Below are 15,047 nucleotides of genomic sequence, written 5' to 3'. Positions count from 1 at the left end.
TACAGTTGTTGGACTACGAACTGTTGAGCCTGTTCTCAGCCAGGAAAGTTAACGGTGTGGTGACGGCAGTTATCCGATAGGAGTTTAGAAAAATAAAATCTATGATATATTTTTCGTTCTACTTGAGATTACGATTTTGAAAAATAATACATGGTGAAATAAGAAAGCTAGCGGCATCAGTCATCGGACAGCAAGCCATGATGGTTAAACCTCTGCAGAAGCTAGCCACTCGCGGCAGCGAAACGTCAGGAAGAAATTCCAAAAATCCACGGCTTTCAAACTCGAAAAACAAGGACACTGAAAGAGTGTGGTTTTTTATTTTTGAATTGAATAATATTCGAGGTACGGCTGTTTGAGAGGTTTCTAAATGAAATCTTTGGAAAAATTGTTTAGGTATTTTTCCAAAATCGTGTTGTTTTTTTATTGCAGTGGAACCATACGTTATGATTTGTTTGAGATAGATAATGTTGTTTTATTGGCGAGTATGATACGTCTCTCGAAGCTTTACATAATGAAAAACAAATTCTTTAATGAAACGGAAAAAGTAAAGGGGTAATCAAAGTTTAAGTGATATATTTTTACGTCAGTTCTTACAATTTTTTTGGTAAAAAATGCCTGATATGTTTTTTTTTTTCGATAGTGTTGATTTTTTATCCCAGCAGACTATGAATTGTTCGAAAATGATGAACTTCTTTTATAATTGTGCCATTATTTTTTAGTACAAGAGAGACACTGACCAAAACGAATTAGTTCGGGGACCTTACAATGCCAACAAAGAATCAAAATACGTAGAATTAGTCTTAGTAATGGACAATCTAGAATACAAAGAATTGGGGGAGAGTACATCAAAAGTCATCAATCATGCCAAAACAATTGCAAATATAATCAATGCGGTGAGTGGAAGAAAATAATTACATGAGAACTTTTCATCTGAAATTGTTTTGATTGTGATTTCGTTTTCAGCTTTACTCTCCTCTGAATATTTTTATAGCTCTGGTAGGAGTAGTTATATGGACTGAAAAAGACGAAATTGACTTTTCTTCTAATGGCGATACGACGCTCACAAATTTTTTACATTATAGAAGAGAAGCGCTAATCAAAATTCATCCCAATGACAATGCTCAACTGTTAACGTAAGTACCACATATACAAACCTTTCTCATTTTGTAGTATAAGTTAGAATCATCTCAAAGGGAAATTGAGAAAGGCGAATTAGTTTGGAATGTCAACATTATCTAAATTCTGAAGAGTTATTTGTGGCGTTCCTTAGGGATCTATTCTTGGTCCTCTTCTTTGTTTCGTGATCTTTGTGAATTCCTTTCCTAGTAGACTGTTACACTTTTCAAAAAAAATCAATAAGCAATACAGAGGTGTTTCCACTTTGAAGAAAAATCTAATGACTTATCAAAACTCATGTATGATTTTCACCAAAACCGCAGTAAACCTTTCATTGTGAAAATAGTAGATGAGTAAAGAGAGTTCTAACTCGAAAAGGCCGCCGTTTTGGCGGGAAATTCAAATTATTTATCCTCGCTTTAGTTCTTTTTTGGTAATGGAAGAAATATTTGAGGATCAAGATTGGGGTCTAGATTAGGATGTGACATCAACGTGAATTCTTGAATGTATGATTTTTTTGCATAGGATTTGGTGACGTAGTAAGAAAAAAAGGTGTTGTAGTGGAGATTTAAACCGAAACATATCAGTATTTTTTGTATTTGGGGCTTCTGACCATTTTCAAATGTGTTCTTGTACGTTTTTTTCGTTTAACCTGACATTTTGAAGTGTTTTTTATATACTTATTTGAATAGTTTCAGCTTTTATGTTCATATTCTGTTGTTTTTGTCAGTTATACACTAGGCTTTCAACTGAAAAATGAAGATTTACTAATATTATTAAACGTTTTGATTTCAATTAATTTTTTGAAAGTCCTGTTATTCCTACTATGGAGAGTTGATGGCTGGACTTCAAATTTCAACTACTATTTTGTCCTTGGTCATTTTTTAGCGAGCCGAGCTGAACAAATTCAGAGTACCTAACGTTTATTACAGTTTGTTTACCAACGTGAACCTGTCGTACAGTTTTTAAAATATAATATTCATATTATATTTTACCTCAGATATTTGGTCTTTCGTCAAAAATCTGAAGACTCGTTATTAATTTATTTTCCTCCACCAGGAAAGTGAATTTTGATAATGGCGTTGTCGGAAAAGCACTCAAGGGACCTATTTGTACTTACGAATTTTCTGGTGGAGTCAACACGGATCATTCAACAGTAGTAGGACTTGTTGCCACTACCGTTGCCCACGAAATGGGACACAATTTTGGTGAGTGCCTCCACAAATAACCATTTCTATTTATCATAACCCCAAACTTTCATTTTTGGATTATTCATGGCTTCATTTCAGTATATTACTTTTATTATCGTCGTCAAACATTACGGTATATTGTAACAGGTATGGAACACGATAACAACGAATGCAAGTGCCCTGAAGACCGGTGCATCATGGCTCCGAGCAGTTCTACAGTGGCGCCTACTCACTGGTCCTCTTGTAGCTTGAACTACTTGCTGCAGGCCTTCACCCAAGGTATGGACTATTGCCTGAAGAACAAGCCGACGTCGCTGTTCGACAGTCCTGTATGCGGAAACGGATTCGTGGAACCGGGGGAGCAGTGCGATTGCGGTATGCCAGAACACTGCGACAACTTCTGCTGCAACGCCACTACTTGCATGCTGCACAGCAATGCCAGCTGCGCCACTGGAGAATGTTGCGACCTTACGGTATGTTGAAATGTAGATATTTTTGTGGATTTTTAGAGTATTTTGTATGAAAAGTGTGAGGAAAGCGAAAGAAAGGGATAGGAGCGAAGAACGTGATTAGATAGCTGAAAGGTTGAGGAGAGAAATAAAGATGGAGTATATATGGGATGATCAATTCTTTATCAACTGTTGATTTCACAAAAATGAAATGAAATAACATGCAGTATTTCTTGATGCGACAACAGAAGTATTTCCATGCATATAAAACTGGAAAATATAAAAAGTTGTGGACCAGATGGACTTTCTGACTTCATATCATTCAAATTGGGTGGAGTTGTAGTTTCCACAAACTGGTTGTGATATTTGTAGTATAACGTGTTTTGCATTGCAATCAAAACAATATCGACAGATTACGTAACCATGCTACAGAGGCCCATCCTCACATCTCTCACATGTATGCACTGTTTGGAACCCAACACCCCCGTAGGTTGGCCTTCCTATCGGGCGCGTCCCCAGGTTGCGGAGAGGAGAACGGCCAGGGGACTGGAGGCCCTGTCCGGGAAGCCAATGTGGCCTTAAGGACGGGGTCGCCGGACTCCTGGTCAGTGGTAGAAATAAGTAGGGTGAGGGGAACTGAAACTCCCCAAAAGACTTTGTAAAACATGTCACCGTGGACCAGCCTACCCAAGCTAAGGTGTAAGGATTCGTGCCGACATCTGAATGGCCGCAGGGTGATATCCAGGGTGATATCCACCCCAATCTACCGCTTGGAATGAGGCTGGAGCAGATCACCTCGTGATGTGATACAAAGGCCAAGGCGTAAGCGCATTTGCGGCGCCGAGGCCAAAAGGAGAAAGAGAGCGATAGAGGCAGGAGTTGCAGCAACTATAAATGCACCCTCCTCCTCCTCCACTCCACCTCCTGCGGCGGGCGCCATGAGCTCCGCCTTGAATAAAGGCAAGGAACCGGCTGCCCCTGGAGGAAAGCTCCCTCACTTGTGCACCGCCACGGAAGGAACCCCAAGAAGGTTGAAGAAGCCGCGCAACGACAGTAATATCGCTGCACCTTCCAAAACCTTCGTGGAGTCCACCGTAAGACAACTCAAGGTTGCCAAAGAGAGTGTGTGTTCGGCGAGTCTTGGCCTACACCTGCCGATATAAAGGAGATGTATCGTAGTGACCTGGACAGGACGGACGATGACCTAAGACCACTCCTCGGGAGGATGGATGGGTCACATGTGGCCTAAGTGCTTTGGGTCTACACTTACCCTCCTTACTCTACAGATAGAGAAAATCACAACACCAAACCGTTATTTTCAACACCTCGACACTTGTTGCAATCACCAAGTGTTCATCTTCAAGAGGAAGATTAAACTTAATCTTCCTTTTGAAGCCAGTTTGATCCTCTTCAAACTAGTTTGAAGATGATCACTTGGTGATTGAAACATGTGTCGAGGTATTGAAAAAATGGTTTTGTGTTGGGATTAAACTCCAGTAATATTCACGTCACTCACAGTTTTTTTTTGAAAACCAGTGTGAAATAATTTAGCTTGGTGATCATGAATCCTTATCCTCCTTTTGTAATTTTAATAACATTTGCGTGTAGAATACCCTCAAAATAGTTGATCTAGAATATGTTGAACATTGCTATAGCTGTTTATCACTCGTTTTGTACATCTCTTCTAGACATGCTTGCCGAAAGGCGCAGGAACTCTTTGTAGGAGCGCAGATTACGAATGTGACTTGCCGGAATACTGTACGGGCCAATCAGAATACTGCCCGGCTGACATCTTCAAGTTGGACACTGAAGTTTGTGACGGAGGCAAGGCCTACTGCTATCACGGTTTTTGCAGGACGAGGACGGACCAGTGTAAGCTGTTATGGGGCGAAACGGGAAAGTCAAGCGACGATCAATGTTACTTGATGAACACCAAAGGGACGCAGTTTGGGAATTGCGGTTACAATAGGCTGACACAGTCTTATTACAAGTGTTCGAACGAGTAAGTAAAATAATATAAGAACATAAGAACAACGTAAACTGATGTACTAAACGTTTCGTCTGCTACTGGACAAGCGCAGACCAATCGTCAGTGAGGATTTGCACGCACATTTCGCCATCGATCCCGCCATTAGCTCAGCCTCAGTCCCCGTCATCACCCCCACCACCCTCTGAAACTATGAATACGAGTGAGCACGTAGCTCGTCAGTCAGTCGTTGCTGTGACTGCATAAACGATTGATGATGTCTGCCTCAGTAGCAAAAGAAACACGTATTACTTTTTTTCTCATATATTATTTATGTTTCCTAAAATGGTAGGTCCGTGATTTAATTTATATTATAAACGAACAATTTATTTGAATTTCATGGTTAAAACAAATGAAAGCAACAGATAAATCAGTACATTCCTTAATAAAGTAGCCTCAGCTTCTTTTGTCGAGTTTGAAATTCTCATAACCTTCTAAATTATCATGTTGGTCATACCTCCGACTTCTTAACCTTTGCATAACAAATCTCCTACTTCCACTCTGGCCTGCAACCGGCGTGAATCGTCTACTCCAGTCTGTAACCGGCGTGAATCGACTACTTCGGCCTCTAACCGGCATGAAGCGTCTACTGCGGCCTGTAACCGGCGTAAACCGTCTATTCCTGCCTGTAACCGGCGTGTATCGTCTACTCCGGTCTGTAACCGGCGTGAATCGTCTACTTCGGGCCCTAACTGGCTTGAATAGTCTTCTCCGGTCTGTAACCGGTGTGAATCGTCTACTCCGGCCTCTAACCGGCTTGAAGCATCTACTCCGGCCTGTAACCGACGTGAACCGTCTACTCCTGCCTGTAACCGGCGTGCAACCTGCAACATTGCAACCAACTACAAAATAAACAAATATTTTAAATGGTACATAGGTCAGACACAAATGACATGGAATTATACAAAATGTCAATAACAAGTTTCACGTTCGTGCGTAAAAATGGTGGCTCTTTTATCTCATTTTGATATTTATCATAAAAAATACAATGGAACCTCACCTTTATAGCCTCACCTGAATAATCATTGATTGAATCTTTTTAGGAGTGTTCTGTGTGGCATGTTACATTGCAAACATTTGAACGAAAGGTTGGAATTCGGAATGGAATCTGTATCTAAACTGTCGCATAGTTTCATCAACAAGAAGGGTTCCATAATTCCCTGTAGGAATGCGATAATAGATTTAGGGATCAACCAGGTCGATCCTGGACTGACTCCTGATGGAGCTATTTGCGGAGAAGACAAGGTGAGATATTCACAAGAGTAATGAGCTTTATTTTGTCGTTTCAATTATGCTATTGTAGTAATAATATAAATTTTCAGATAAATACAAAACTTTTTTTATTCTTTGTAGATGTGTGTCAACCAGAAATGCATGTCTGTCTCCAGCTTGCGAAAGGCAGGCCCTTCGTGTCCAGAAGATTGCAACGGTAACGGTTGGTGTAACAGCAAAGGTCACTGCCATTGCAAAGATGGGTTTGCTCCACCCCATTGTGACTATCCGGGACCGGGAGGATCGATGGACAGCGGACCTGCATCAGATCCTGATGGTGAGTGCTTACAAATGGTTGTGACTTTTAGGTTGGGTCGAATTCTTTATCTTCGTGAACTTAGAAGTGTGATTTTCAACAATTTCTAGTAATGCCAATCCCAAAATACTCGATAAAAGGAAATAACGGTGGTTCTTTCGGGGACATGGTCCTTCGAGCCGGATACACACCAGTGACTTAGCCTGTAGTAGTTGGGCTTGGATTTTTTTCAATATTCTTAATAGATTTGAGCTACTTGGATATTCATAATCCTGGTGACAGATTTAACACAGTATTCATCAGTATTAATAAATGAACCACATTCTATTTTTGGTATTCAATAATAGCCAGTAGTACGTTGATATTTATTAATATCAGCCTAAGTTCATGGTCCTTCGAACCGGATATCAAATCAACGATTTTGTTATACTTATATTTCGGACTAGGTGTTGTTTGAAATAGTTGTGCTTGGATTACTTCGTTTTTGAGTCAGTTCAATTGTGAAATACTAAATAAGATGCAATAACAGTGGTAAATTTGTTTTTGGATACTCACAGCTCAAGGATAGGTACCTAAATTTTGGACTAGGCCTTTTCTGTAGTACTTGGGCTTGGATTTTTTCTTAAATATTTTTCCGGGGGTAGGCTACTTGGATTTACAGAAAGCTCAGGCCTAAAATACTCGATGAAACGAAATAATGGTGGTTACTTCGAGGACATGGTCCTTCGAGCTGGATATGCATCAGTGACTTAACCTATAGTAGTTGGGCTTGGATTTTCTCAATATTCCTAATGGAATATAGCTACTTTGATATTGGATAATCCTAAAATTGTAAGTAAGGTGGAATATCAGTTTTATTTGGCCAATTTGACAATAAATAGTGTATTTATTTTTTCAAAACTAGACCAGCTGTAATTTATAAACTATAAAACATATAAAAAAAGTTATAATAATACTGTGTTGAATGATATTTTTCATGAAATTATATGAAATTTCTACATAATTTTAAATTATGATTTTTTTGGTGAAAAATTAATGAAAATCCAAATACATAATATTGAAACAACTTCAAAATATATGTTTGTTAAAATAAAAGGGCGGGTAAATTCATTCCATAATTTGTTAATGAACCAAGTTTTGCTTATTTGCTATATTAGTCTGTGGATGTACTGATTTCATACTTGTTTAAGGATATAATTTTCGAATGTAGTGTTATGTTATCAATGAAGCCTGTTTTGGTGAACAAATCAAAGAAAACACTCTGCTTTCCATAGTTTGCTAAATCTTGTCATAAAAATCAGAAGGTGGCGTGTTCGTTATCAAAATAAACTTGCCTCCTCTCGTCATTTCTAAATTTTTTTTGTTTCAGCTCGCCAAGGCATAGTCGCGGCTCTCTTCATCATCTTCCTGGGCATAGTACCGCTGCTGGCTATCATAGCACTGCTGTCCTACTACGCCCGCCACAACTTCAAGTTCGGTTGGAAGAAATCCTCTCCGACTACGTACGTAACAAACTGTTTGCAGCATGCACTCAACGCATGTAAGGGTGTTGGTACTTCTCTTAAACCTCAACCGATTCAGACTGTTTCGCAATCAGTCTCGAAAAATCAGACAGTCTCCCGTAACGTAAGAATAGAACCTATTGGTTTGGTGTCTACCACTAACTCTGAGTGTATCACTAGAAGTAATACTATTTCTAAAGTTTCTGGGCGGGGTGAGGGACAGGGGGGTGTTAAAAAACTGACCAAAGTAGGGAGTGTGGTTGAGGATTGCGAAAAACCTCCAAACTCTGTTCAAAATGATGGGGTAGAAAAGCGGGACGTGAAACAAAAGCCCGAGCGGAGAATATCTCTGAAAAACATAAAGAATCTCAAACTGAACACCGGCATTAAGTATAGCAAAAATAGGGATCAAGATAGCGAGAGTCCGAAAACGGCGGAGTCGATTTTGGACGATACTCCTCAGGTATCTGTGAGGGACCGCATCAAACAAATGAATAAAGGTCTCAGTTTCGGCCAGGACAGGGTTTGATTTTTTGTAAGATATGATATGGGTCGAATTCTGTATCTAGAAATCTCAAGGTCAGTTTGGCGCCCAATGCGGGGCTAACCGCGAAGCATTCTTTGTAAATAGTTGTGATTGAAATATTTTTATGGTACTCATAGAATTTGGATTTATATATAGAATGAGTTGAGTTTAATCATTGTAATCGTTTATGAATTCCAATTTTCTTCAATTGGAAATTCGTTTCCTTATCGATTTATCGAATCAGTCTTAATATTGAGAAGTGACTTTAATAAATTGTGATATTTTCATTGTTTATGAGGAAGGGGTGAAAATTCGTGTAATGAAATAGAAACGCCTTCTGAAGGAAGTGTTATACTCAAAATGTTATGAAAATTTGAGATGTAACTTTCATGTGGAATCATCAATTATGTATATTTCATGATTCCCGTCTTCTTTGAAGCACCTTCTCGGTTTACTGGATATAAGTTTACTGCTTATGCTTGAAAAACACAGTTGTTTCTTTGTCGGTCAATAAAGAAAAATTTTCAGAGAACCTATCAAAACGGTAATAGATTTTGAAAGACTTTTTTGAACCCTTCTGGGTTTTTAATTTTTCTCAAAGTAACTAAATCCAGATAGGTAAATAAAATTGCGTTCAATAATGGAAAAAGATTGTTTCATAATGCAATCAAATAAATTGATTATATTTGTCATTTTCTGTTTTATTGATGATGGCAACATTGATTTTTTTTCGCTTCTGTGGAAATCTTTTTCACACTATTGAAACTATTGAAATATATTTTTGAATATAAATGAGACGATAAATATTGTTATTTAATCAAGTATGAGTTATTATTCAAAGGTATTTTCACAATAATTGTTAGAGAATTCACTTCAAAGTAAATTTTAGAAGAGACAGTAAAAAAAGTGATATATTTTTCTCGAATTCAGAGTTGGTAGACTATTTCTAATGTAAGACTAATTTGACGACTGATTTTCGAGACTGAATCCATTATTTTGAATGAACATAGAATAGTTTGAACTATAAACATCCTGTTTAGCGGCGAAATTGTTACTTATCATTTGAAAACATTTGTTTACTAAAATCCTACACACATACGGAGGTACGACAAGACTGATCAGGATGTTTATGTACAAAAGTTTGTTTGGGATTTTCTTGGAAAAATTTAGGTTTCATATCTACTCGTAACAAAAAAGTTCAATTTTGTGTTTTTAAGTAGATCGTTTCTGTGGGTCAATAAAATTCATGGTATCTTCAAAAAAGTAAATTCTTTAGACTGAAGTGCAGAAAAAGCACATATTTTTATGTTTTGTCTAATTGCGACGAAATTTTGATTTTGATTTCCAAATTTCGGGATTTTCAATCTCGGGATTCGAGAAACTAAGTTTGAAGTCACCTTCACTTCCTGTTTCACCTTATTTGACTCTTTTCATTTCAATATTCAACATTTTTTCCATAAAAAACTTAATTTAACAATGGACTCGTTTTCTGGTGATAACCCTCCATTTTGAGGTTATATTCTAGTGACATTTCGGCAAAAAGCGGTTGGTATCTCTCCATTTTAAGGTTATATTCTAGTGACATTTCGGCAATAAGCGGTTGGTATCTGTCATCGACTACTATGATTTTGACGTGAGCGATTTATTAAAATCTTGAACATAAATTTGAACGAAATTAAAATTGAAGATGTCGGTGATGAAGGCGAAAACGATTGAAATAATGGTAGTAATCAGTGATGCCAACTATGACATTAACCTCAAAAACGTAAAATGGAGAGATTTGTCCCAAAAAGCAGCTCTGTGAATTGATTAATTTTTTTATAGGAAAAAAATTTAGATTATTATATTGAAAAGTGTCAAAGAATGTTAAAATTTGTGGAAAGGAAAACTATTAATTCTTTGCCAACATTAATTGATCGTCATGGCTCTATAAAGACTTACATTCTTCATAAATCGTTTCACTTTTTCAAGAAATTCTTTTTCCTTGGTCTTTTATCAATGAAGTATATTATTGAAATTTCTGAAGAGCTATACATGTTCACAACAGAGATTTATTTCATATACGAACACTTCTGTTGGAATAACTCAATATTTTTTGTTAGGTAGATATGTATCTTGAATTATTGAATTGTACTTCTGTCTAACATTGCTAACTTTGATTGTCGTTTGTAGATTAGTTGTTTTACATTGTTTTCGAAATAAAAAGCCCAGGTGGATCAGTAATTAATTAGATCAATCTACATTATTTCAACAAGGTATAACTAATAGATAAGATATCGCCTGTTTGCAAAATCTCGTTTTTTTAAATGATTTTTGTGTAGAAAAATATAATAAAAACTACTCCTCAGGTTGATAGGTTGAAAAATAACAAAGTCGATTCAATAATTACCTTTCTCAATGAAAATTGGAACTGAAATCTCTGGCACAGAACAAATCCAAAACAACCACTGTTTCCAAATGCTAGAACTGCAATACTATTCTCGACGCGTGTTTCCACAACCACAACTGTCTACTTCATCTCTTGAAGACGCCAACTAGATTCGTAAAACCCGTAGAACAGGATACTCTTTTCAAAATAGAGTTGGTTAAGTTCATATAATTTTTTATAAAAAACTGTAGGAGCCTGTTTTTGCTTCATCATGAATGATAGTTTAAACGTTCTCTTGAAAATGATCACTTGGTAATCGAAACACGTGTCGATGTTGTAAAATAACGGTTTGGGTACTGTTGAAAGAAGCTCAGAATACACCCAAAACAAACACTGTTTCCACACAGCAGGACTGTAACGGTCTTCTCGACGCCTGGTACAAATCAATAATTTCAGAGGCACAAATTAACCAGTGAAGCCCTCAAAAGGGTGGGACCTTTGCCATCCTTCATAATTTTATAGCCTTACAAAAACATCATGGAGTGTACTATCACTCATCAGTCTCAACAATTTCAATCATTGTTCATCTATTCTGTTAGCGTTTTACAATGTGTGTTCTGTTCTGAGCAGGATATGTGCAGTGTGTTCTTTTCAACGCGATTTCCTAGCGTGTTTAGACTGACCAACATTGTTTTTGTCATATTCTTCACAGCTTATTTCATGAACCCCAGACTTCTCAGTTTCCATCATCCTGTTTTTCATCTGGATAAACATTATTTGTTGGAGAAAACGGGATATTTTCAAAGGTTCTCTTAAACTCAGTCAATGTATTAATGGTTGCCAACTCATAATATTTCTGAAAAGTCCAAAATCCTCATCAACTTATCAAACTTGTTCTTTTTTTCTCCATGTTTTATTTTATTTGCTCGAGGAAAATTAATGAAACCTGTAGATGAACGTTTATTCCTGATGTGGACAACTGTGGAACAATATCTGACAACTCCCACCTCTGTGCTTTCACAGTTTTGGATGTAATAACAATAATAATCACTTTTATTGGCCAAATGTATTGTATACAGTACAAAAAACAACCAAAACAAAAGGCGAGGTGTTTAACATTATGCATACTATTTACTTTGCATACTTTTTGTTAAAACCGACAACTAAGTCTACAAATGTAACGGCAAGGAGAGTCGCTATTTGCATATCAAACAATAAAGTTCAGTTCAATCGACGCTATTTATTGATCACTACCAGCTCTATTAACTTCTAAACAAGTCAACAACAGCTCACATCAATTAAATTAATCAAACATGTGGTCCTTCGAGCCGGATATGTAAGTCAGTTCCTTTCATTTTCCAATTGTTTTACTTTCCTATTTTACGTAAATTATTAGCTCTGTCTTCAAGTGGTTTCGACTGAATCAGTACTACTGAATTGCGTTAAATAATAAGAAATCGTGGTTCGCTTAAAATGAAACAATTTTACCTGCTTTAAACAATGTTACGAAAATAATGTCTCAAAGGGTCAGTTTATTGGAAAATATTTTCAAAATATCAATTAAGAAAGGAGTTGTTTTTTGTTATATATTTTCTAGTAAAATATTAGTTTTACTGAATTTCTTACGAAACAATTATAGTTGAAATAATGTTTGACTTCAGTTGTCTTCTGTTTACTTACTAAATTCGTCTATCGAAAACACTTTTCTCGTACCAGAACAATAATACTGTTTCGCGACGCACGTTTCGATAACCAAGTTATCATCAGGAGATGACTGATACTAAATTTTATGGTTATGCTGAATTTTTTCACATATCTGGACAAATCATCCCTCACCTGATGAGCAAGCAAAATTAAATGAATATCCTGTTGTATTGTCAGTGTACCTGATGTCAATTTCTTTCTGTTTTTATTACCAAATCTTTACCTGTTTGCTACCTGTGATTATTGCGTAAGGGATTGAATAGCGGCTGTTTGGAACTGGACCTTTATCACTGTTCATAGATCTCATTACACATTTTTTATGTGTAAACTTTCGAAAGCATCTAAAAAGATAGTCATATATCGGCTTCAACAATTTCCAGCCACTTATTTTGTGGCCGTTCTTCGGAATGTTGAACAACACTGGACTTCTTTGATCTATGAAACCGAATATGTGAAACATGTTCCTTGTAGCTAGCTATTACAGTCCGCTCATTTACAGTAAAGACACGCCTGAAGAAGTTATTGTATAGCGAAACAAGTTTTGCGTTTTTGTAAAACTGTTTAGTGGAACATTAAAGTGTTTTTTGAATACGTTATGGATTTTCATCGAGTATCAGCCGATTTCATTAAATACAGTCCGCTTATTTTGACAAACATTCTTTTTATAGCAATTCTCACAGCTTATTTGGTAAATACCAGACTTTTTCTCTTTCGTCATCTTGTTCGGGTTGCCCAACACTAAATGAAGTGTATGCTGTGTATGAGCCTCTATGAAAGCCACTTCATATTGAAATTTTTGAAAACGTGGACGAATCCCTTGGTGTATTTTGGTCATTTGGAAGAACTATGAATTTTGAGTCTTCGAATTTTTGAAAAGTCTAGAATATATCAAGCCCTAACAAATTTCGTTTCCTAAATAATTATTCTGATATCACATAAGCTCATGGCTAAATGGAAGAGAGAGGAGAGTTAGGTTACCTTCCAAGGGCCTAGATCTGATACATGGATGGTGTATTTGCTCTTTTCGACAAGAGCAGGAGTTAGGAATGGAATTTTGGGTCTTGTCTCAACAACAGATCACATTTTCGGATGTTCCAATTATTAAAAATGCGGGCAAAGATTTAGAATTTTACCTATTCAGATCAGTTGTGCTCAAAAGTTCATAGGCTAACATAGTAGCACTTTTAGATATATCCCTGATAGCTCCCAGCATTGTCCACAATATAAAATGGCGGTACTACTAAATTTTCTTGTCTCAGGACTGGTCACGTTCCCTTCCATAAAAGAAATATATGATATCAAAAAAAATATATCAATAAAATAGTTGAAAGAAACGAGTAGACTTTAAACATAATGAATAAGTTAAATAGGAAACAGATTGGTCTAAATTTTCAAAAAATTGAGTATGGGAGTGGCTTTCAAAAGCGTTGGGAAGAGAGGATGACGGAAAAGACAAAATCCATCCAGGATTTATGAAATAAACTGGGAGGACTGTGAAAAAAAGTATGTTGGTCAAAACTGAGCGGACTGTAAAACGTGTATCACATATCACAAAAGTCTCTCAACATGACTAGAGAACGGTCACAGAATAAGTGAAAAACTCTTGAAGAACTGTTGAGAATGAGTCCATGAATAGCGACAAAGGTCCCATTACAAACAGGTGGAGATTGGGAAGCCTAACACGTAGTTAGTAACTTTACTACAATACCAATATAACACAATAACTTATACTAGGAATGAATTTAGGCAAAACATTTAGTTCTAGTCATCTCCTGATGATACTAACTTGGTTAGCGAAACGCTAGCTCTGGTGCGGGAAAAATGTTTAAGTGGATTAAGTTCATGCCTAATCTATATCATACTTTTAAATTTAGTCCATATATAAAGTATTTTCTTCCTCATTTATCAATTTTTAATGTGGTGTTCTTCATTTATTCAACTAACTGTATTTCTATTTCAGTAGTGATTCTAATCTTAAATATATAATGTCCTAACTGGCAAATGTTGTTTCTTTTATCGTTTAGACCTTTTTGCTTTCTGTGTATGTTTTCTTCTGCATCCAGCTTCTGTTCTGACTTTTTCACTGGTAAGCACAAGTTTTACTTCCAGCCCGAGAGCCTGCGACATGAAATCTCAACTATAATTCCATTTCAAATATCTGGCTGCATATAAACGATGCATAATACTCTGCTAGAAAATTGGAATTATGTAAGATATGAGTGTTTTTGGCCGACATTTTTTAATTAACATATTCATCAAAAAGATTATATTTGCATTAAGAAATGAAAGTACCGGGAATCGATCATTTAAAAAGCCCGCGTGAAGGGATTATTTTTGTAGCTAGGTTGGCACAAATGTCCTGTATACTCACGCGGAGTTCCAACGCATTATGTCATTATAGTTTGTTTACAGTATTCAATTGTTAATTAACCTCAAACGTGTTTCAAGATTTTTACAGTTGATAAAAACAAAAAAATTTTTTATCAAATTTTGCATTGCAAATAAGTGATACAATACTAAAAACGCTCGGGTCGGGCAGGACCTTTTTCGACTCGCTAAAGTAAAGGAAATCGAGACTGAAAATCGTCGTTTAAGTCTGATAGGAGATAACCGCTGACATTTTTACGTCTTACAAGTC

The 15,047-nt window shown here is 36.6% G+C and overlaps 1 protein-coding gene across 2 annotated transcripts in view; it reads left to right on the top strand.

The window, feature by feature from the left end:
- Positions 1-15,047, top strand: part of Meltrin (disintegrin and metalloproteinase domain-containing protein meltrin) — a 100,630-nt gene that overhangs the window by 79,856 nt on the left and 5,727 nt on the right. For both annotated transcript variants that reach the window (XM_074171749.1, XM_074171744.1), the window contains 8 exons: positions 720-893; positions 964-1,133; positions 2,176-2,324; positions 2,454-2,779; positions 4,444-4,757; positions 5,825-6,026; positions 6,135-6,330; positions 7,679-7,811. In XM_074171749.1, the coding sequence (XP_074027850.1) occupies positions 720-893; positions 964-1,133; positions 2,176-2,324; positions 2,454-2,779; positions 4,444-4,757; positions 5,825-6,026; positions 6,135-6,330; positions 7,679-7,811 (1,664 nt within the window). The remainder of the gene's footprint in view (positions 1-719; positions 894-963; positions 1,134-2,175; positions 2,325-2,453; positions 2,780-4,443; positions 4,758-5,824; positions 6,027-6,134; positions 6,331-7,678; positions 7,812-15,047) is intronic.

This window comes from Leptinotarsa decemlineata, unplaced genomic scaffold (assembly GCF_025532065.1).
Source record: "Leptinotarsa decemlineata unplaced genomic scaffold, Ldec_3_MD MMD2_P_RNA_scaffold_12, whole genome shotgun sequence".
Classification (NCBI taxonomy): Eukaryota; Metazoa; Arthropoda; class Insecta; order Coleoptera; family Chrysomelidae; genus Leptinotarsa; species Leptinotarsa decemlineata.
The sequence above is the reverse complement of the archived record's forward strand: the minus strand, read 5'-3'. Positions and strand labels throughout refer to the sequence as shown.